The sequence below is a fragment of the Rhinopithecus roxellana genome, chromosome 8 (assembly GCF_007565055.1).
Source record: "Rhinopithecus roxellana isolate Shanxi Qingling chromosome 8, ASM756505v1, whole genome shotgun sequence".
Lineage (NCBI taxonomy): Eukaryota > Metazoa > Chordata > Mammalia > Primates > Cercopithecidae > Rhinopithecus > Rhinopithecus roxellana.
Genome location: NC_044556.1, coordinates 102098989 through 102121238, shown reverse-complemented (window position 1 = coordinate 102121238; position 22250 = coordinate 102098989). Strand labels below are relative to the sequence as shown.

The 22250-nt window shown below is 36.6% G+C and overlaps 1 protein-coding gene across 4 annotated transcripts in view; it reads right to left on the bottom strand.

The window, feature by feature from the left end:
- Positions 1-22250, bottom strand: part of RYR2 (ryanodine receptor 2) — a 793619-nt gene that overhangs the window by 21170 nt on the left and 750199 nt on the right. For all 4 annotated transcript variants that reach the window (XM_030936088.1, XM_030936090.1, XM_030936089.1 and 1 more), the window contains 8 exons: positions 19284-19370; positions 18475-18693; positions 16847-16977; positions 15504-15546; positions 14198-14331; positions 10406-10466; positions 6337-6483; positions 3631-3765 (listed from right to left, as the gene is read on the bottom strand). In XM_030936088.1, coding sequence (XP_030791948.1) covers positions 3631-3765; positions 6337-6483; positions 10406-10466; positions 14198-14331; positions 15504-15546; positions 16847-16977; positions 18475-18693; positions 19284-19370 — 957 coding nt within the window. The remainder of the gene's footprint in view (positions 1-3630; positions 3766-6336; positions 6484-10405; positions 10467-14197; positions 14332-15503; positions 15547-16846; positions 16978-18474; positions 18694-19283; positions 19371-22250) is intronic.

Here is a 22250-nt window from a genome sequence, read left to right as displayed (position 1 = left end):
CTTATGATGACTAAAATGGATCTCAAGTATTAAGGCACATAAATTGTGTCTATATCAATATCTTCCACTCTAGTATGATGTGACATTAAAAAGTTATTTTTATTTCCCTGTCTAGTAGCCATCTAAAGCAACTTCTCAGTTGCAATATTTGAACAGTGATGTTGAATCCACTATTTTTGTACAGTATATTAAATGTTCTGTATGTAACAGGAATACTGATCCACAAGGTTTTCCAAAACTTCTGGAATTTCTGGGGGCATTCTTTTCTTGGAAGATTCTAGGAAAAAGAATGAGCTTAGCAGAATTGCTATAAAGGTGCTTACCATGCAAGTTCCATGAGGGCAGGGACTGTACATACTCAGACTTTATCCTTAACAAGTGCCTGGTATAAAAACATCACTCAAATTAGTAACAGAAGCATTAATGAAGTTACTATCTGTGAGGTAGTGTAACTTAAGAGCACCGGTTGAAGAGTGTCACCTCTTCCTAACTGTGTGACTTATGACAAGTTACTCAAATTCTTGGTAGCTCAGTTTCCTCATCTGTAAAATGGGAATGATAGCAGTGCCAACCTACAGCAAAAAGTTGTTAGGAGACTACTGAGTTAATATTTGTAAAGCTCTTGAGATAATACCTGGCACAACATCATTTATAGCCAAGTGCTATATAAGCACTTGATAAATAAAAAAAAAAAAAAATCTACAAGACTGGATTTGTAACTGGGATGGCATTTTCTTCCAGTTGAGGAATTAAGTGTATGGATGAACAACCATGAACATCAGAGTCCTTTCAGCTCTGACACTCCGTGTCCTCCAAGTAGGTCACTAGCACATGGAAATCACAAAGTCATATGCGTAGCACCTCAGAATGGCAATAATGACAGGAAATACTGAAAATTATAGATGATTTTTGCATGAACAATACGATTTGCTCTGCTGCCAACTATGTACGGACTGATGAGTTGAAAGCTTTTTCCCGCCTGCATTTTCCATCAAAAGCATCCCTTTTTGAAGTTCTAAGCCTTCAAAAATTTAATCTTGACCTAAGACAAGGGAATATTTTTATGTCAGCAAGCTATTATGTATCCCCAATTTTTAAATAACCTGCAATTCATTTGAGAGTTGTTATTTATTCTCAAATTTTTTTTTTATTAAAAATAAAGTTGGGAAGAGAACAAAATGCCTAATATTGAAAAGCTAAAGAATTGTCCGAAGATCTCTAAATTGGTAAATAAAATAATATTTGTTTAAAGGAGAGGAAGGATGGGCAATTCTATATTAATGATCATTTATGATAAAATTTTAAATACAGAAAAACTTCTTTAGACAAATAAGAGATTCGGGCGATAAATAAATGGCTCAAGAACAGGAGGTGGATGAAAACGTAACATCAGGTTTCACCAGAGCTTCCCTCAGCCTCTGTCCTTTCATTCCTTCAGGTCAGCCACCTGTATGTCCTGTTCTCTCCTTCCTGCCAGGAAACAGTCCCTGCATGTAGTTAAACTAATTTTGGGAATAACTGAAGGCAGATTATCTTTTATAACATGGTGGGGAAAAAATTGTCTTAGACTTTTAAAAATAAAAAAATACCTACGGTAAAAAGAAATAGTATCAATCATTCAGACAGTCGATAAAATGAAAAGCAAACAAGTTTCTTTCTCCTGTGATCTATGGTCCTACCCCGGCAGGAATCCTTGTTCACAGTGTCCTATGAATAAATCCCTCCAGAAATATGTTATGCATATTCTAGCATATCAAAAATATGAATTATTGTGTATATATCATTTCACACAATTAGGATCCTATCATACTGATCAAGATCTTGTTTTTTTAAATTAAACGTAATTTAATTACAATGTAATTTGTGTGTCTGTCTCTCCATATCTGTATATATGAATTTCTCTCATTTTCAAACAGATGCATATTTGTTACAGATTTATCATAATTGACTTAATCAGGACACTACTAATGATCATTTAGATTATTCCTAGCTTGTGAGGGCAGCTGATGTCCTTGAACATACAGAGGCTTAGTTGTGAGTAAACCTTTAGGTAAATTACTAGCAGTGGAATTAAAAGGTCAAAAGATATATATACTTAAAAATTTGATAGGTATCACAAAACTTCTCTAAAATTGTTGTCAATTCAAATTCCCAACCAGAGTCATGAAAATGCTGATTTTTTCCCATCAATTCACCAACTATGGGTTTTAACAAATGTGAATACTTTGCAAACCTGACAGGTAAAAAGTGTTTTTTTCATTGTTTTAATTTGCATTTCTTTCACTTTGACAGAGGCTGAGCATCTTTTCAAATCTAAAATTTTACCGTGAATCGTCTGGTCATGTGATTTACTTGTTTTTCTGTTGGTTTATTTCTTCTTATTGATGTGATAAGGACTTGGTAGATTAAGGAAACTGGTCCTTTGTTACGGTGTTAAAAATATTTTTCTCATTTTACCATTTGCCTTTATGACTGTATTTATAGCTGCTCTTTTTTCAAATAATGTTTATGCTTTCATAGACCCTGAGTTTTATGTCACACTTAGACCCTTCTCCATATAAAAATGAGTATTATTACTATTATTTAAGGCATCAAATTCTGTCTTGTGATTATTCCTTCTTATTGCATTGAAATATGCTCAATTGAGAATTTATTTTTATTTATAAAGCCACATTGGTATCCATTTTTATCATTTTCCCCCAAACAGCTTTTCCATGGTACTAATGTCATTTATTAAATTATTTTTCATTTCCTTACTTCAAAAGCTATCTTTATCATCTTTTAATTTCCATGAGTATTTGCATCTGTTTCTGAACCACTCTGTCCCACTGATTTGTCATTCTTTAGTATAAAATTATCTTAATTGTTAGTCTTTGTAATAATGGCCATTGTCTCTCACCACTCTTTTGGGCTATTTTTTCTAGAGTAATTTATGTATCATTATATCAGCCTCTATACCTACATCCCCAACACAAATGATGTAGGTATTTTCGTGAGGAGCTTACTGAAGGATACATCTCTTTCCAGCTAGTGATATATATTTTGTCTCATGTTCCCCTTCCTGATCTAAGATCTCATGTATGATAACTTCTCATTTGCCAATATTAGAGAGACAGGTTGTAGAACGGTGATATAAAGCAATATGAAAGCTTTAACAGCTGTTGATTTTTGAAAACCAAAACCAAAAAAGACATTTAAGCCAAGATACTCAATATAAAAGCAAAAACCAGTAGTTCTATGAAGAGATACACTTTTGAAATGTAGTAATTTCAGTTAAAGTCATTAAGGTGACAAAAAACTAAGGCTTCCAAATGTTCTCTGGGAAATAATTTTACCTGCTGTCCTGGGATATGTGAACAGGCTTAAGCGATGACATTACTCTTCTGAGTTCTAAGTACATTACTCAGCAATTCTAATTATTAGGCTGTGCAGCACATATGGAAAATTGACAGAAATGCTCCTTTATGTTCTGCTAGAATTGAAAACTGCTGACTCTTTAAAGAGCCATGCAACTTTTTATTGTTTAGACTATTTTCTATTTTGCACTGTTAGAGAATAAATACACAATTACTTAGATTGCAGAAGCAGGAGACATTTTTGTTCATATGAGATCAAAGGTTATGAACTTACTGTTAGCATATCATCACATTTCATATCTGGTGTATCACCATCTTCACTTTTATTGTAGAATTTTCGGAAAAAATTGAATGCCACCACAGTGTACAGGTATACAACAACAGCTAACAAGCCAACGGTTAATACGAGCTGGAAAGCAATGTGACAAGGAACAGGTATTAGAAATGTACACATGTGGCATCTATGTGGGTGGGGAGTGCTCTAGTGAGAACACAGCCATGTTTACTAGAAGCTAATGGGATCCATAACTTATTTCTCACCTTTCTTACCCTCTCGTGCAGACATTTACTTTCATATTCTCTTTATCAAGTTGTCAGACTATATTTTATTTTATTTATTTATTTATTTATTTAGAGATGGAGTCTCACTCTGTCACCAGGTTGGAGTGCAGTGGCACGATCTTGTCTCACTGCAAGCTCTGCCTCCCGAGTAGCTGGGATTACACGCGTGCACCACCATGCCTGGCTAATTTTGTATTTTTAGTAGAGATGGGGTTTCTCCATGTTTGTCAGGCTGGTCTCGAACTCCCGACCTCAGGCGATCTGCCCGCCTCAGCCTCCCAAAGTGCTGGGATTACAGGCATGAGCCACTGTGCCCTTTCTTCGTTTTATGAGGGCTATTTTCCACAATTTACATTCCTAATAAAATGCATTTTGTTTTTATGACTGTAAATTATTTTTAAATTTTCAATCATATCCTAAATAGAAATTGGTATTGCCCCTGAAATCTGGGGACACACAATTAGTAATAATGTATAATATAAATATTTTTTAAAACTGAGAAATCTTGCTTTGTAAACAATGACCAAAGTGAAAAACACCACAGCTAATGACTAACACTATTTTGAAGGCTATTTTTTCTCAATCTATAATTAAATATCTCTGTTTGAAAGGTCTTTCAGCTCTACTTTAATTTTTGGATAGTTATAAGTATATGATAGAATTGTAGAGTATTTTTGATAGAATATGTATATGCTAAAAATGTGACTTTTCACCAAGTTGGTGAAAATATATTTCTGGTTTCATCACAGAAATTCTACCACGCTAACATGCCTTATCTTTATGTGTACTTTCTCTGATTACAGCACAACTTTATGGTCTTGACTGCGACTGCTTATGCTGATTAAGTCTTTACAAAATCACTTTACAATTATCTGGAGAAAACATGTTAGCTTAACAGAGGGTTTCATTCATTTCTATAAATGAAGTACAAAGCCACAGTGAATTTCTGCATGTTTTACCGGTTAGGACTATTAAACTCTACATATTTCTGCAAATGAACATTTGAGGCCAGGTGGGGTGGCTCATGCCTGTAATCCCTGCACTTTGGGACGGCGAGGCGGACAGATCACCTGAGGTTCGAGACCAGCCTGGCCAACATGGTGAAACCCCATCTCTACTAAAAATAGAAAAATTAGCCGGGCATGGTGGCATGCGCCTATAATCCCAGTTATGCGGGCGGCGGAGGCGGAGGTTGCAGTGAGCCAAGATCGCACCACTGCACTCCAGCCTGGGTGACAGAGCAAGACTCTGTCTTAAAAACAAACAAACAAACAAAAAATTTGATACCTCAAAAAGAAAGAAACCCCACGAAGTTCAGAAACTGAAAGTAGTGCCAGATCTTTTATGTAGAAACACACATAGATTTGGCATCTCCAGTTCTTTACTACACATACTGGGAGCTCAAACACAACTTATGAACTGACTGGCAGATAAATAGACTTTTGTCACTAGACCCATGACTTGCTGTGCACATCATAGCCATAAGGAGAACCTAAAGTGACATATGTAAGAATAATGTGCTGAAATTTAGAAAACTAATGATAATGGAGACTTAACTGTGGACCCAGTTCAAAGCTTTTAGAGAGGCAATTATTTTAAAATGTGCTGGGCTACAAGACTCTGGAAAAGAAGGATTCTGTTAATCCAAATAACTAACACAGCATATGTTACCACCCAGTGGACACTTGAAAAATAGCAAATGAATTAATAAATGCATACTTCTGCAATATGCTTCAAGATAATGGAAAGTTTTAACATTACAAACGGGTTCCATTAGAACATGCATACTTCTGCCATATGCTTCATGATAATGGAAAGTTTTAACATTATAAGCAGGTTCCATTAGAACATAAGTGCATTTTCTGGACCTAGACCAGTTTTCTTCTGAGTCAGCACGACCTTGTCAAATATGAAACATTATCCTTTTTGCTCAATTTAAAAGTAAAGAGTATAAGATAAACAGTTTAAAAATATTACATTAAAATACAGCATCTCATATTTTACAGCTAACACAATGAGTGCATCAGGATTCTGTAAACTATTTTGGTTCCGCATAATAGCAAGTGGAGCAAACACTATACTAGAAACAAAGTAATAACTAAGTTCCTGAGTGCTTAATACGTGCCAGGGGCTGTGTTAAAGCATATACATTTGTTTTTATTTCATTTTCACAAAAATCTGGTAAGGTATGTACTTTTATTATTTTCAATTAATTTATCCAAAGTCAAGCCAAGGCTTGAGTATAGGCCTAGAAGACCCTCAAACTGCTACTCCCTGCAGTATAGAAGAGGTACAGACCCTTCCTTCCAAAAAATCTTTAAAAATGTACATTGCCATTTGAGGGGTGGTTTTATTTTTCTCTGCTTTATTGGTTGCTTTTTTATTTTCTGCAACGGGGAGAAAAAGATAAACTGCTTACCTGTTTGCCATTGTGAGTTACTGAGGACAAGATGGTTCTTAATGTCTTGAATCCCATAGCAATGTCGAGAAGGTGAGCAGCAAAAAAAAAGTTGTTATAGTGTCCAAGAACAGACATAGTCATATACCAGGCTAGGTAGAGGAAGGACTATCAAGACAAAATGGGGGGGAATCATGTCAGAAAAAAGAATGCATGACTATTGTTATGGGTTAAGCAAAACAAGCCGGGAACAGAGAGTTAAACTCTACATGTTCTCACTCACATGTGGAATCTTAAAAAGTTAATCTCATGGAAGTAAAAAGTAGGAGACAGGACACTAGAGATCGGGGAGAAAAAGGAGGTGTAGGAATAGGGAGAGATTTGTTAAAAGATACAAAGTTATAGCTAAATAAAAAAATAATTTCTAGGGTTCTATACCACTGTAGGATGATGGCAGGTCACAATAATATATAGTTTCAAACAGCTAGAAGGAGGATATTAAATGTTCCCAACACAAAGAAGTGATAAATGTTAAAGAAAATGTGTATACTAATTGCCCTGATCTGATTACATTATATTTATCAAAATATCACTAGGTACCTCATGAATATGTATAATTATTTGTCAATTAAAAAATAAAATTAAAAAGCAACTCCAATTTCACTCTTATAATTACTCTATTCATCTTCGTACATTACACTTTTTTTTTTTTTTTTTTTTTTGGAGACAGAGTCTCACTCTGTCCAACCCAGGCTGGAGTGCAGTGGCCCGATCTCGGCTCACTGCAAGCTCTGTCTCCTGGGTTCACACCATTCTCCTGCCTCAGCCTCCCGAGTAGCTGGGACTACAGGTGCCTGCCACCATGCCCGGCTAATTTTTTTGTATTTTTAGTAGAGACGGGGTTTCACTGTGTTAGCCAGGATGGTCTGGATCTCCTAACCTCAGGATCCGCCCACCTTGCCCTCCCAAAGTCCTGGGATTACAGGCATGAGCCACCACGCCTCGCCTATGATACATTTTTATAATTCTAGTTAGCTGTATCAGCTTGTTCTTTGTGTATTTTATTTTTACTTAATTTGTTCTGAAAAGGTCAGTGTCATTTTCCTTTAAAACAGTTTTAAAATGTTTTAAGAATTGTCATTGTTCTTATTTATCCTCCAACAGAGAAACATTTATTGACTTCCTATTCAGCAGCAGGCTTTCTCAACCCGGCGCTATTGATATTTTGGATCAGATAATCCTTTATTATGGGTGCTGTTCTGTGCATGGTAGCATGGCAAGCAGCATCAACTAGATGCCAACAGCACCGACCCCACCTCTCCCCCGAGTCATGACAACCAAAAATATCTCCAGACATTGCCAAACATCATTAGGAGACAAAACTGTTCCCCAGTAGAGAAGAACCCTTGCTCTACAGCCAACCAAAGAACCAGTCACTTTCTCTCCCTCCTTTTCTTCCCTTCTTTGCTTTTCATTTATTCACTCACTAAATCAGTGTTTGCTGAGACCTACTAGTTATGAAATTACATGAAGTGTTTTATTAACCAAGCATCTCACTTTACATGAGCCACAGTAAGTCTAGGAGAAACCCAAATACCATGTGACGTCACTGAAAGCTACAGTACACCTAATAATACAATTGGTTCTGTTGTAGAAGTCTCCTGGGTTATAATTAATGTTGATTATTCACATAGGCTGGAAAATGAATATACTTTTTGGGGAGGGCCGGGACTAATGCTGAATAAAAACATGGTGGCTGTTCTTACTTATGGGACTACAGTCTTTGTTGCAAAAGGGATGTTTTGCTGGTGGAGTCAGAAGCTATCCATTTGGGGAAGGGGCGGACACTTTCATTTTGACTGTAAGATATCTTAATCTTTCACAGAGAACAAAAAGAGGGGGCTGAGCTAGGAAAGGGACTTCAAGGACCATGTGGAACTGAAGCTAGAGGTCAAGTGGCAGAAAAGAAAATAGCATTTATAAAAAGCAGAGATATAAGCAGAGTTTGCTTGGGAAGGAAAATTGGGTTTGAGTGGCGGGTTCTTGTTTTGCAACATCAAGCTGGAAAAGTGTGACAGAGTTGGAGAGGCTTGAGGGCAAGTTAAAGGACATCTGTGTACCCCACAGGAGCTTGAGTGCCACTGCAGTATCATGAGAAGGATAATGGTTTATGAAAAATGGCATTTTAGGAAAATTTCTGGAGCACCTACTAAGTGCTGGTCAATGTTCAATATAATTGCACACATGGTCTCTTTTTTATTTTAGCAAGATCTCTGATGAATAGGCATGTTTAGCCCCAATTTATATATGAGGAAGTGAGCTTGCTGCAGTTAAGCTATTGTCTAAAAACATTGTAAGTGGCACAGCCATTAAATTAGAAGACTACTGGACAAGCCCCAGGATGACGTTACCAGAGCCCAAACAAGCAGCAAAAGTAAGGATAAGAAGGGAGAATTACAGAGGACACAAACAGGACCAAGATTCAGCAAATAATCAAATGCATGCTTTGGAGGGAGAAAGAAGAGGAGTCCATATGAATAACTTAAGCTTAGGTAGTAAGAAGAAGAAAAATATTAACAGAGAAAATTGTAGACTGAAGACTGGATCTGGAGGGGAGGAGCAGAGGAGAAGGAAGATGAAAATGTGCCATGGGATGTTCAGATGGAGCTAATCTAATGAGCCATTAAGAAACGCAAAGACTGAGGAAAAGGAAAATTTATGGGCATAAGATGAGTAAGGAACTAAATGACAAGCTGGGCCAAAGGTGCATGTGTGGTCTACATATGTGCTTGCTGCACAGTTAAATTTGAATGAGAGAGAAAGAATAAATGATTTTTAGTTTAGGTATGTCCCATGAAGTAATTTGGGACATACCTATGCCAAATATTATTTTCTGCTTATCTAAAATTTAAATGTAACTAGGAATTCTGAATTTCATTTGGTAACCCTGTCTATGTTTCAGAGAGACACGGTAATAGTGAAGGATGAATACATGTTGAGAGGTGATGGGCCAAACAGAAGCCATGAAACTGCAGGTGGACAGAAGCCTACTAAGGTAGCAGAAAACTGTCTGAGGGAAGACTCTATCCTGGATCTATCCATGCTCAAGTTATCTAGAGGACAAAAAAATACATAGCAAGATGAATATTATGGATAAGCTGCATCTGGGCAGAAGCTGCATCTGGGCAAAAGTGGGCTCTGCAAATATTGTGGCATGGAAGATTGAGCTTAGCAGGCAGAACTTAAGATGGACTGGCCACTTGAATGGAAAATGCCCATTGGAGCCAAAGTTGAGGATCCCCTCTTGTTATTTAGAGGAGTTGCTTCCATTTGGATGAGAAATTATTTGTAAGATAGTGTATTAATAGCTTATAGTTCTAAAAGATACTTGGAAGACATGATTTTGAACTCTTAGAGAATGCTCCTAAGACACCCAGAGTTCTGGGCCCATGGCTGGATGAGGGAAGGGGTAAGGATAGAGGCAGGAGAATTTGGGGGCTATCAAAGACTTCTAAATAGGAGAATGGAACTAATGTTAACTACAAAAGTCAGTGCCAAAATTAAAGAGTGAAATCTTGAGACACCTGGCGGTTTTTAGTAATAGGTAATTTTTTTTTCTATTTTATTTGGATATATATTAGGGCCCTATATTTAGTCTCCAAAGAATATTTGGTAAAAGGAGAATTAAAAAAAAAAACTCCATAATTTAATGTACTCAATTTGGGGAAAACCTAAATTTAGCACAATTAATGTTCTTTGAAAATTATTTAGGAGTTTCTTTCTAACATCTATAAAACTGAAGTATGCCATTGCCCAATTAAAACCTTAATGAACATACTCACAAATCTGCATCTCAGTTTTTCTTTTGTGTAAATATATTTTCATTTTAATGTTTCGGCTATTGAAAGAAATGGAATGAGAGATGGGCTCGTTAATCATATCATTCTGTGGCTCTCTCTCCAGATCTGGTCTGTCTGCAATGAATTGGTATTTGAAACATTTTCTAAATAACCATCCTTCCATCTACAGAACTCCCACAGACTTATCGAATCAGAGTGCATTTTCTTTTGTGATAATGAAGTAGGCTTACGTTGTCAGTGAAAACGACTCCTAGTTTCCACATCTGATACTTCACATCAATAGAGTTCAGTCTGCAATGACAAAAAGAAAGTGTAGTTATGCACATTAATCAAAGACTCATAGGCTGGCAAGAGCTGACGGCCTTCACATTCTATGGCACAAGACTTGGAAACCTTCTAAGGAAACTAGTTCTATCCAGATGCCAAGGGAGGAGCTGAGAGCCAACTCTGACACTGTATCCTAGAGTTTCATGATGTGTTTTTAGAGGATCTTGGAAACCAAAACACCATCACCTTAGTCTTATGTTATTTAAAAATAGTCCTTTCTTTTTCACCTTTTCCTTTCCTACATTCACTATTAACTTTTTTCTTTTTCTTTCTTTTTTTTTTTTTTTTTGAGACAGAGTTGCACTCAGTCACCCAGACTAGAATGCAATGGTGCAAACTGGGCTCACTGCAATCTCTGCCTCCTGGGTTCAAGCGATTCTCGTGCCTCGGCCTCCCGAGTAGCTGGGATTACAGGCATGCGCTACCACTCCTGGCTAATTTTTTTTTTTTTTTTTTTTTTTGTAGAGTTGGGGTTTCATCATGTTGGCCAGGCTGGTCTTGAACTCCTGATCTCAGGTGATCTGTCCGCTTTGGCCTCCCGAAGTGCTGAGATTACAGGCATGCACCATTGTGCCCAGCTACATATAACATTTATTCCTTGAAACTGTACTAAATTGGCCAACATATGTACACATCAAACATTTCCTCACTAACTTTTATATGCACTTGCAATGGTATGCCAACAGAGTAACTTTTGATTCAAATAATAAAAGCTAGCATAAATATACACATTTATTTTACAACTATCTTATTTTATAAATGAAAGGGCTTTTAAATTGTTTTTACTTCATTTCCAGAAAATTCACCTTCTCTGTTTCCTTTTCCATCGCGCAGGAATTTAGCCCTTCCCCTCGGTTCTCATAGCATTTTGTAGCCAATTCCTTTTATTATTATTTCCTACATTGTCTTACAGTTGTGGGTACTGGTATATGCATGTATGTGGATATATGCCTCTCTCACTAGTCTGTGAACTCCCCAGCTCCATGCATAATAGCTCACACACTGAATGTCTAAATACATATATGTTGAATGAATAAATCCTAAAGTAAATATTTGTGATCTTTGTAGATTACAAACACGTATATTAAAATATATGTGTTAATTTTCATTTTTCAGAACTTGCCACTGATTTATTGGCTAGAAATTATAACTTTGCCAACCTTTCCAATATTCCAGCTCTAAGTAACTGATATGAAATAATGCATTATAACATAATGGCAATATTATTTTCTAAAGGGTTTCTCTAGACTTAATGTTTTAGTCTTTATTGCCTTCTTTAATCATTTCTTTTAATTAGGCTAATCTTAAATTATAAATGCTAAGTAGGTGCAAATCAAAGGTGACTTTTTCGGAGATTTTTTTCACTAAGGGTTAAGGCTCATTTAACTTAGTACAGGATTTAAAAAAAAAATTTATCCTTAAAGAAATAAAGTTATCTATGAACTAGAATTAATTTTATCACAGGAGCCTTTAAAAAAAAGTTCCACAAATATTTATAACAGGTTTCAATATAAGAATGTTTTTTCTTAAATTAAAAAAGGAAGAGTTGGGAGAAAAAAATGGAGTAATTTGCGTGAGAGCATAATTATTTTACATTAAAGCAATCTAAAACAAAATAACGGTTTATATCAGGATGTATGAATTTCCTATGGTGGTTTCTTATTTTATTTTAAAAATTATTCTTAAGAGTTATTTTCCATCTCTAGCATACTTTAGTGTGACAGTATACCATCAATTTCACACAGCAGCACACCCCACTCATTTCTCACCCTTAAGTGGTAGCCATGCTGTTTGGGTGAGGATGACCCCACCCCTGGGGCAGGGCCATGGCTGAGCTAAGCCAATCAGAACACGGTCTTCCTGGTCGCGGGGGCGGGAGGATGCCAAAGCTCCAGTCAAGGGTAAACTATAACCAGGAAGCTTAGTTTTGCTAGATGTTTTGAGACATGATCTCCTTTCCTCCCCAATGAGGACACAAATGCAGACTTTCTGACTGCTTGCAGCTCTTCCACCCCCAGAAATGGAGCTGGCCACTTATTTAAAGGTGCACATACCAAGCCTTATGTGTTTGATAAATAAATATATAAATCATCCTTGTATTTGAATGTTCACATTAAGATAGGGTTCATATATAAATCGGATAATCTTTTAAAACCTGATCTTCCTAAATGCTTTAGTAAAGCGACATTATATGTAAATCTTTTTCCTAGTTGTACATTAGTTACCAGAACTTTATTCTTCTAATTTTATTCTCCATATGTAAAGATGTTAAATGCTATATGAACTTCTTCGTACGTTGCTAGGGGTCAAACTTACAACATTTACTATGTATAATGGTAGAAAACTATGCCAATTTAAAACTTTCTTCACAGCAGAAAAGCAGCCTAAACTTCCCTTCTGTTTTTTCAGACTTTTTTTCTAGAGTCACAAATGTGACCATAGAAAATGCATAACTCAGTAAAACTACTCAATTCGGTATTGCTTATTAAGGATCTGAAAATGTCTGTGGGATGCTCAGCCTCACTCACACCCTAGTTCTTGTTTCATATGATAAATATTTTTTATACTTTTCTAACATAAGGGACATGGGTCCTAAGGATTGCTCATCTGTGTTCGATTTTACATGCAGTGGCACAACCTTTAAATACACATTTGTTTTCCTAGAGTACTCAAGTAATATTTTGGACCTTAATTCACATTTGCTGATCTAAGTTCTTTTCAACAAGAAGTTCAAAAAAAAGTTCATCTTAACTTTAAAGACCCAAGTAGCGCTAATAAGTTTTCAGATAGATAAAAACAATATGACCAATGAGATAGGCCAACCAAACTATCTTTTTAATGCTAGGTAACAGATTATCTAAGAAAATAATACTGCTTCACAGAACCATAAACATGTTTTCAAAGTAACCATCACATCCCTAATCATGTTAAGAGAAAGTATTGTTTCTTCCAAAATCATTCAGTGACTACAACAAGCAATTACGTTTTTAAAAGTATGTTTTACTTTTATTCCAGAGATTCAGTTGATCAAATTTGCTAGATGGATGTATGTATATATCTCTACACTCACACTATATGTGTGTGTGTGTGTGAGAGACATTTAAACTCAGATACATTCAACTCAACTGGTTTAAAAACATTATTCCACGAAAGCAGTATATAAAGAGTGTTTCATTTTGAAGTAAACTTTACAAGTAATAGTATGACGGGATATTATTTCTGACATACTAAGCCTTTTGCTATTCAAAAAAATACAATAATTATAATAAAGTAATATGAGTTCCTCTGAACATTGTAAATAAAAGGGCTACATCATTTTCTTATGTTTTGGAAAAGGGAACTAACGTTTTTTCAAACAGGAATTACCAGAAATCAGCCATATATTGAGTTTTTGTGTGTGTTTTACTTAGATTTAAGGATCATTTAAAGACAGAGAAGGCAAATTAAGTCAAAAACATGAATAGTCTTTCTTTTCTCTTGTTAATATTAAAAGGTACCTCCAAAATTAATAGAAAAAAATCCGGAGTGCCAAATACCAAGAAGTGTAAAAGTGGACTTTATATACATCCTCTTTTCCTCATCTTATCTATTCTTCTGACATTAAAGGAAAGGAAATCAATGCACAAGTTTAGAAATGTATTAATGTTTTCCCTTTTCAATCTAAGTCTGTAGCATACAGCCCAAGTAACACTTACACAGCTGATAAGGAGCTGTCTTTCTTTGGCTTCTTCTTTTCTCTGGCATCACTGAAGTCCAGAGCTGCCTTGTCCATGCCAAGTAATTCACTAATTCTGTCTCGGCCATAGAACTCTCCGTATTTATCCATTACCTTGGGGTATGAGAAAAAGCATTTTGTTGGCTTCAACCATTAAATAACATCTATATGTGTGTACAAAACATCTAATCATTTTTATACTTACTGTATATTTGCCCTAACAATCACCGAAAATCTAGTTTATGACTCATCTTCTGTGATCACATGCTTAAAGTCTAAACAAATTCACAGCATTTTACATAATACCTATCTGAGGAATAAGATTTCTCTCTCATTCAAGAGAGGGAGACATTCCAAGGAAGAAGATGAGCTGAAAAAAGCATAAGAAATGGAGGGAAATGGAATGAGAGTGACCTTTACTAAATTAATACTTTGTGTCAGCAATTATGCTTCATTCCATGTGACTGTCACAATATGTAGGTTTCATGTTATTGATATTCTGCACATAAAGAAACTGTACCTTAGAAAACTTTGTGTAATGTGCCTAAGGTTGCTAAACTCAGCAAGAGATGGGGTCCAGGAAGCAACCAGGCCATGCCTGACTCCCCAGCCAATGATCCTCTGCATAGACCTCTGCATGCTAACAGGGGCACATGACAGGAGTGGCATTCTTCCATGCTCTCGATTTCAACCCTTCAACTCTCTGACCACAATGCCCATCTTTCCACCCCACTCCCCTGAGTATCCTGACCCCAGCAATTCTTCAGTAACACCAGGACCTGCAACCTTGTCACCATCCTCAGCCTGCCACCACGCCCGGCCATTATGTGCTATTCTGGAAATTCGTATTTGGCCAGACGTGGTGACTCACGCCTGTAATCCCAGCACTTTGGTAGATCAAGGAGGGTGGATCACCTGAGGTCAGGAGTCGGAGCCTGGCCAACATGGCAAAACCTCGTCTCGACTAAAAATACAAAAATTAGCCAGGCGTGGTGGTGGGCGCCTGTAATCCCAGCCACTCGGGAGACTGAGGCAGGAGAATCGCTTGAACCCGGGAGGCGGAGGTTACACGGTTGCAGTGAGCCAAGGTCGTGCCACTGCACTCCAGCCTGGGTGACAGACCGAGACTCCGCCTCAAAAAAAAAAAAAAAAAAAAAAAAAAAAAAATTGAGACACTAATAGGCAGATAAATTATACCTCGATATCTTATTCTACAGCTGAATCACATCAAATTAAAATCCGAACTGTGCTTTAAGAAAAATATAGAGGATTCCAAGTAGTATTACCTTTCTTTTAACAAATTTGTCCCAGTAGTTGTTGGGAAATGACCTAAAACATAGAAAAGCATAGAAGTAAATAGTATTATTTTTAATGACAAATAATATATCATTTGGGATATATGGCATACTTAAAATAATATGTAAACATATATCCTGCCATCCATGTAAACTTACAATGAATTTGGTTAACATCACATAAGTTCCTGCATCATAGGTATTTGAATTATTATTTTAAATATTAACATGTAAATACATACAAAAGCATATAAGCTGATACTTTAATGGAGAAGAATATGAGAATATTTATTAGGTAGTATTGCTATTTATTTGTTTTTATCATATCAATACATAGACCTGTTTATCAATTGCCTTTAAAAATTAAAGTATCTAGAAACCTGTCATTGTTATTCCTATGAAGAAAAAAAATCTTCCTACCAGTTATCCTCAAAGAAACTTCGAGCTTAGCACCAACGCACAACTCTAGCACCTTAACTAATACATAAAGAGTTTACCTAAAGGGAATGACTTATTTAGACTTAGTATTAATGATAGAATTGCTAAACAAAGCATTTAGCATTTAGAATAAACGTGTATCATGTATAAATAAATCATCTCCATTTGACAACTCAGAACCCATTAGCAAATAACTTTTTAATAAGCAAAACTAATCACAATTTAAAAAAGATTTCACTCTTGAATAGTAAATATAAACTATTACAACTATTGCAGTACTAATTCTTTTTACAGTGAAAAATTACACTTTTGTGATGGATTTATATTCAGAACAGCAGCTGGTAGTTTGGATCTTGATCTCACGGGGCTAAATGATCATTGGATAGAAAAAGCTTTTGTTTTTCTGTCTTACATTTTACACCATGTCCTAACATTTACTTAGTTTCATGCTAGGCCGCTTGATGGTACTGAAAGTTGATAACTCAGGTATATTCAAGGTGTAAAATTCAATATGTTTTCCTTTAATGTTACAACTTTTTCCTTAATGAATAATTTTTGCTTCCTCTGCTTTTGGATGAGATAACCCTGCCTGCAGGTCATGCACTTCCTGTTACACACATCCCTGAACGCTGAGTAATGGATGTGAAGTTCCATCAGTGCTGTGGAAATGAACTCTAAGCCATTTTTGATTAAGGAATTCAGAACTCAGAGGGCAAAAATTGAGGACATCCATTAAGGAGGCTGACGGCGCCGAGTCTTTAGATTTTTCTTGACTGAATATATAACTATTATTCACCTCTGCTAAATTTTTGACAAATCTGCAGGAACTCCAACCAAGTATTTTCATGTCTGGAAATTTGTGAGTGCAGAAATGTCTCATATAATTCTTTACTCACTGTGTGTTGATTACGAGTCTATCCCACTGGCCTTTAATATCATCTTCTGAAGGCTGTTCTGTAATATAAAGCCCATCAAATTCCAATTTCCGTGCTACTTCCTTTTCTCGCTTAAAAATAACCAATGGGACCTACGCAGGGAAAATAAATATGTTAAAATTAGTTTAGATTTACTGGCATCTCTTGTGGTCACTATCTTTATAAAACAGCTTTCGGAAAGAAATATTTCCTGTGTACTTCCAGGAAGGTAAAAATTGAATGAAAATGAATCGGCTATATTCAAGCAGGAAGAAGCATCTAGAAGGTTTTGGAAAAACAGTAGATAGAATAGATATTACATATATGCATGTTTTTAAACACATAGGGGCTTATAGATAATTACACTAATGAAATCATTTTTAAACTTCAAAGATGAAAAGATGATTATGCAAAATCATTTTCTTTTTACATATATCTCTCAACATAAATGAATGAAATAAAATTTAGCAATCGCAGCAGTGTTCCCAAATGCATGCTACTAAAGTGCAGTTTCATTTGAGAAACCTCTTTAATAATTTCATGCTCAGGATCACCACATACTAATTTGAGATACGTTTTAATTTCAACATCAGCAAAAATCTTTGTCAGTTTGTCAAAATATCTCCAGAACATAATGATCCTCTTTTTATATGGACAGACTTTACACAAGGCACAGATAGCAGACAGACACAGATATTCTGGAAATAGCCAAGAATATGCACTCCCATAAAACAGAATAAACGGGAGGAAAGGAGTTCCTGAAGAACACTTTACATTCTAGTCTTTTGCTGAGCCCTGGTTTTTTCAAATGTCTTCTGCAAGATTTACAACCAGAGGCAGAGGATGGTGAAAGTGAAATAAAGCCATCACAGTGAACAAGCACCTTGCTAGGAAAAGATAAAGAGGTTTGCACAGGTAATGGGCAGCCTTGAGCACTCAGAGAGATTATCTTGGGTTCTATTCACCAAATTATATTGTTCCCTTGGCAGGCCTCTAGGGATAAAGCTGCACTATTTTCTGGGTGAAGTGTGACAAATCATGAGGCATTTCCGCCAAGAATAGCAATAGATACTTCCCTAATAACAAAACAATAAAATGACTCCTACGATCGATACAATGTAATTCTGTAAGTCTTAATATACTGGAGTATCACTGCATTACCATGAGATATAGTGGGTGGGTGAGCTTACTTCTTTCTGTAGGGCCAAGTTATAGGCAAAATTCTCTATGTGAATAATTATCAGTCCATGAAAGAAAGCTACTTTAAGACAGCTGATGGCCATAGCCCCTTCCCAGGGCAGACTAGTCAATGTAGACATAAAATGGCCAGGCTCCAATGCCTCAGGCCAGGACAGCCCTGAAGGGGCATCCCAGCTTTGGAGAGTGCACCTGCTGTGTCTACAGTAGCCCAGCTTTCCCCTCTCCCATCCTGCTTCCTCCATTTGCCCCAAGCACGTTGATTCATGGAGCATTCTGTCAGAAACTTTGTACACAACATTTCCAGTTCAGAATCTGCTTCCCCAGAAGTACAGCCTGCAACACACACACACACACACCACACACACACACACACACACACACAGAGGTACCTTGGTGCCTTACTATCTTACTTTCAAGCAGTAGTATCCAATGATGCAGAAGAAAGAAATGACTGTGTGGAGAATAGCTAAGATACGCAAAGTGGGCTCCATGTAGCCGCTGCTCTCCTCCAGTACATAGTGAACTGCGATGATTCTGTGGGAGCTGCTGTCCAGGCTGGTCACTTTGGCATTTTCACTTGAACTTCTAGTGGGGAGCTCCTTTCCTTCAACCACAGAAGAAGTGGAGACCTGATTCAAAGCATTTAAAGTAGAGTCAATTTGCTGCATCTAGGATATCATTGCAAGCAAAAGACAAAAGAAATATAGCCTTTTTAGCAAATAGTTGAATGTGAAGTTACTGCATAATGAAAGGACTAATAGCAAAGGCTAAAAACGATAGCTTTTCAAAAACCAAAGGCAAGTAGTGAACACACTTTTAAAATTCATTCTTATTCAACCAAAAGTTCTGAGGATTCCAGTGCATGCAAGAAAAAAAATTAGATGGCTAAGCTCTCTTCTTAATTATAAAAGAATGTAATATAATACAGGTATGCCACACCCAGACATAATCACAAGTAAGATATTCAGCTAAATTAGGCTGGGAATACTGTGGGTAAGCCCTCTGCTAAATCAAATGCCCTTCAGTTGAGGCATTTCTCACTTCTCAGGAACAAATCTTGCCTTCCTAGATAACAGTGATATCAGTGCCTAGGCATCAGTATTTCATAATAGGTTTAGACGTGTTCACTAGCAATAGTAGATATGTTCATCGTGAAATCTTTACATTCATTTCTATTTGTAGTTTTATACCAGTTATTAAAACAGAAAGATGTACGTACCTTATAAAAGAGCAAGATGAAATTGATAGCAAATGCGACAAATAAGGCTAACATTCTCATGTTGTAAAAGTTGCGAGCAAAATAGTTCTGAGGGTGAAAAACATTAGGAGAAGGTCACTGAATCAAAAGACTTGAAATCTGCAATTTAAATAAAGCATTCGTTCATTTACCCCAAACAACTGATTGCAAGCCTACTGTTTCAAGCACCATTCTTGGCGCTGCAGACCTAACAGTGAGGGAGAACATTTCTGCCACCATGGAGGAGATAAAGAATAAAAAAGCATACCCATAATTTCAGAGAACATTAAATACTAAGAAGAAAACTACATGAGGTTAGGAGCTTAGGGAATAGGGGTGCTATTTTAGATGGTGCTGGTCTGGGAAGATTTATCTCAGGAGGTGAGCTTTGAACAGAGAGGCCTGAATACAGGAGGGGAGCAGGTTATGCAAACATTTGCTGAAAGAGTGTGTCAAAGACAGGAGCAACAAGGGCAGAGGCCCTGAGTTAGGAGTGATGTCGGTGTGTTTCAGAAATAGAAGGAAACACAGTGAGAAGAAGGGAGACTGGTGTGTGGGGGTGGCAGGGGGATATGATCAAACAGGTGAGCAGGGGGCAGGGTTTTGTAGGCTTCTGATAAAAGGTCGTCTTGTCTTTGACAGTGTGGTGGTTCAGTTTACAACCTCTGAGGCCTCACTGCCTGGATACGAAAGTCTGCCTGCCTCCACTTCCTAGTGTGGGATATGGACAAATGGCTTAATCTTTTCTGTAGCATCACTCTGCTCATCTGTATGCGAAGTGGGATAATAATAGACCTTAACTCTTAAGTGTGCTTTGCGGATGAAATGTTAATATAGGTAACGTTTGTTATTAATATTATAATTATTATATCATTATAATAAATGTAATATTCTAGTATAATTATTATTTTAGTCTAGGTGGGATGGGAAGCTATTAGAGGATTTGAGGAGGGCTTGATGCAGTTGGATCATGATTTGGAAGGACCACTCCAGCTACTATGTGGAAAACTGATAGTAGTAGAATAAGAGTGAAAGCAAGAGGACTAGTCAGAAAGTAAGTTATTATCAGACGTCAGGCAGAGGTGAGGTTCATGGTGGTGGGCTGGACTTAATGGTACCTGTGGAGATGGGAAGAACTGGGCAGACTCGATGTATTTGGAACAACTGAGAATAATTATCGTTGGGTTGTATTTAAGGTGAGAAAGAGGCTTCAAAGATGATAACCTCTGAATTTGGCAGCCTGAGCAACTAAGTGAACCGCTGGTACAATTTGTTGGGCTGGGAAAAAATAAAGCCTCGAGAAATGGGTTTAAAGTAATAGGTTATGGTGGACATTAAGTACTTGTTTTAATATTAAGTGGGAGATGTCAATATAATATAAGTGGATATGTCAGGGGATTTACCATAGTAAAGCTACATCCAAATGTAACACCTCAGAACGCTATCCCCCTCTGTGTACACACCCCATCTCTGTTCGTGTCATTTCTCCACACAGGACCCCATCTTTACTGCCAGAGCTTACTGGAACAAGGCTGTCCACCACACCCAAACTGGGTCAGTTTCACTGGTTCTCCTTGGAAGGAGGATCTGGGTCACAGAGGCTGAGTTAGCTAGCCTGAGCTATCTCACTTAGGGGAAAAGGGGCCTTTGGTAGACGGATGTGGCCATGATTGGTCACGTGCATGCAAATCGGTGAGCCGAGAAAGATAGCAAAGAGATGCAGGAAAAGGGAGGAACTGTGCAGAGACAACAGAACATGTGAACCCTGGCACAGTGAAAGCTGGAAGCAAAATCTCAACTACTTGGTTCACACAACTATAGTTAAACACATTCTTCAGGAACCCACTGGGGTAGTGCGGAGCCCATTCAACCTTTAAACCATTTGTAATAGAACTATGCCTGAAGCCATGGAAGCCAATATGGCATACCAAATTAATAATTATTCAGAGTTATCTAGGAAACATTTATGTTCCATGTATTCTGTATTACATAATATAGGGAAAATACAAGATGGTTTAGGAAAATGTAGTTACAACTAAATTAAAATATATTTGCCTAAAATACATAATACATAAACATATTTAAAGATGAGCATTTAGAATATATAATTACTGAGGACAGTTCACTTTCCTTATAAGAGAAATTCTACAGTCCATTGAGTTTCTGGGTTGTCAAATTTTGATTTCTCAAGGGCTATAAAATACTAAATATGATTCTGCTGTTCAAATGGCTTTATTATGAGGGTTGTTGTTCTTAATTTCTAGGTCTAACATCACTGGTCAGTACCTCTTATAGGTGGATTCTACATGCTTATCTCCTATCCTTTTCCTCTTTTATAAAGATTATAAAAATTTATAAAAATTATACATATATACACATATAATTATAAAAATTATACATATATAGATACATTTGTATAATTTTTATAAAGGAGGAAAAGGATAGGAGATAAGCATGTAGGAAAAGGATAGGAGACACCCATGTATGTGTATATATATGACATTACACACGCATGTTTATAAAAGGCCTTTCAAACAATATTTTTAAGAATTTCAAGATCAATATGAATAGACAGAGCTATACCTTTTTTCTTTGTTTTCCAAATATGAATGTGTGCTTTACTAATTAGGGGAACACCTCTGCAAAATGTACAGGACACTACATAAAGAACTGTAATCCCTCTTTCTAAAGAACACTTTTGAATAGACTCTCTTATTATCAATGGAAAGTGGCTCAATTAGCTAATATTTTTATACCTGGATTTTTAAGTAAAAGGGTGATGTTATAGAAATACTGACTAATTGAGTTCTGGAACATTAATTTGAATTACTTGTGCCCCAGAAGGCACATCTTGCTTTAAAATCTGTTGCAGGTCCTCAGAATATTTTTATTCACTTGTCCTAGTGTCTTTGTGGGCAGACACTGGGAGTACTGTCCTGGCAGGAACCA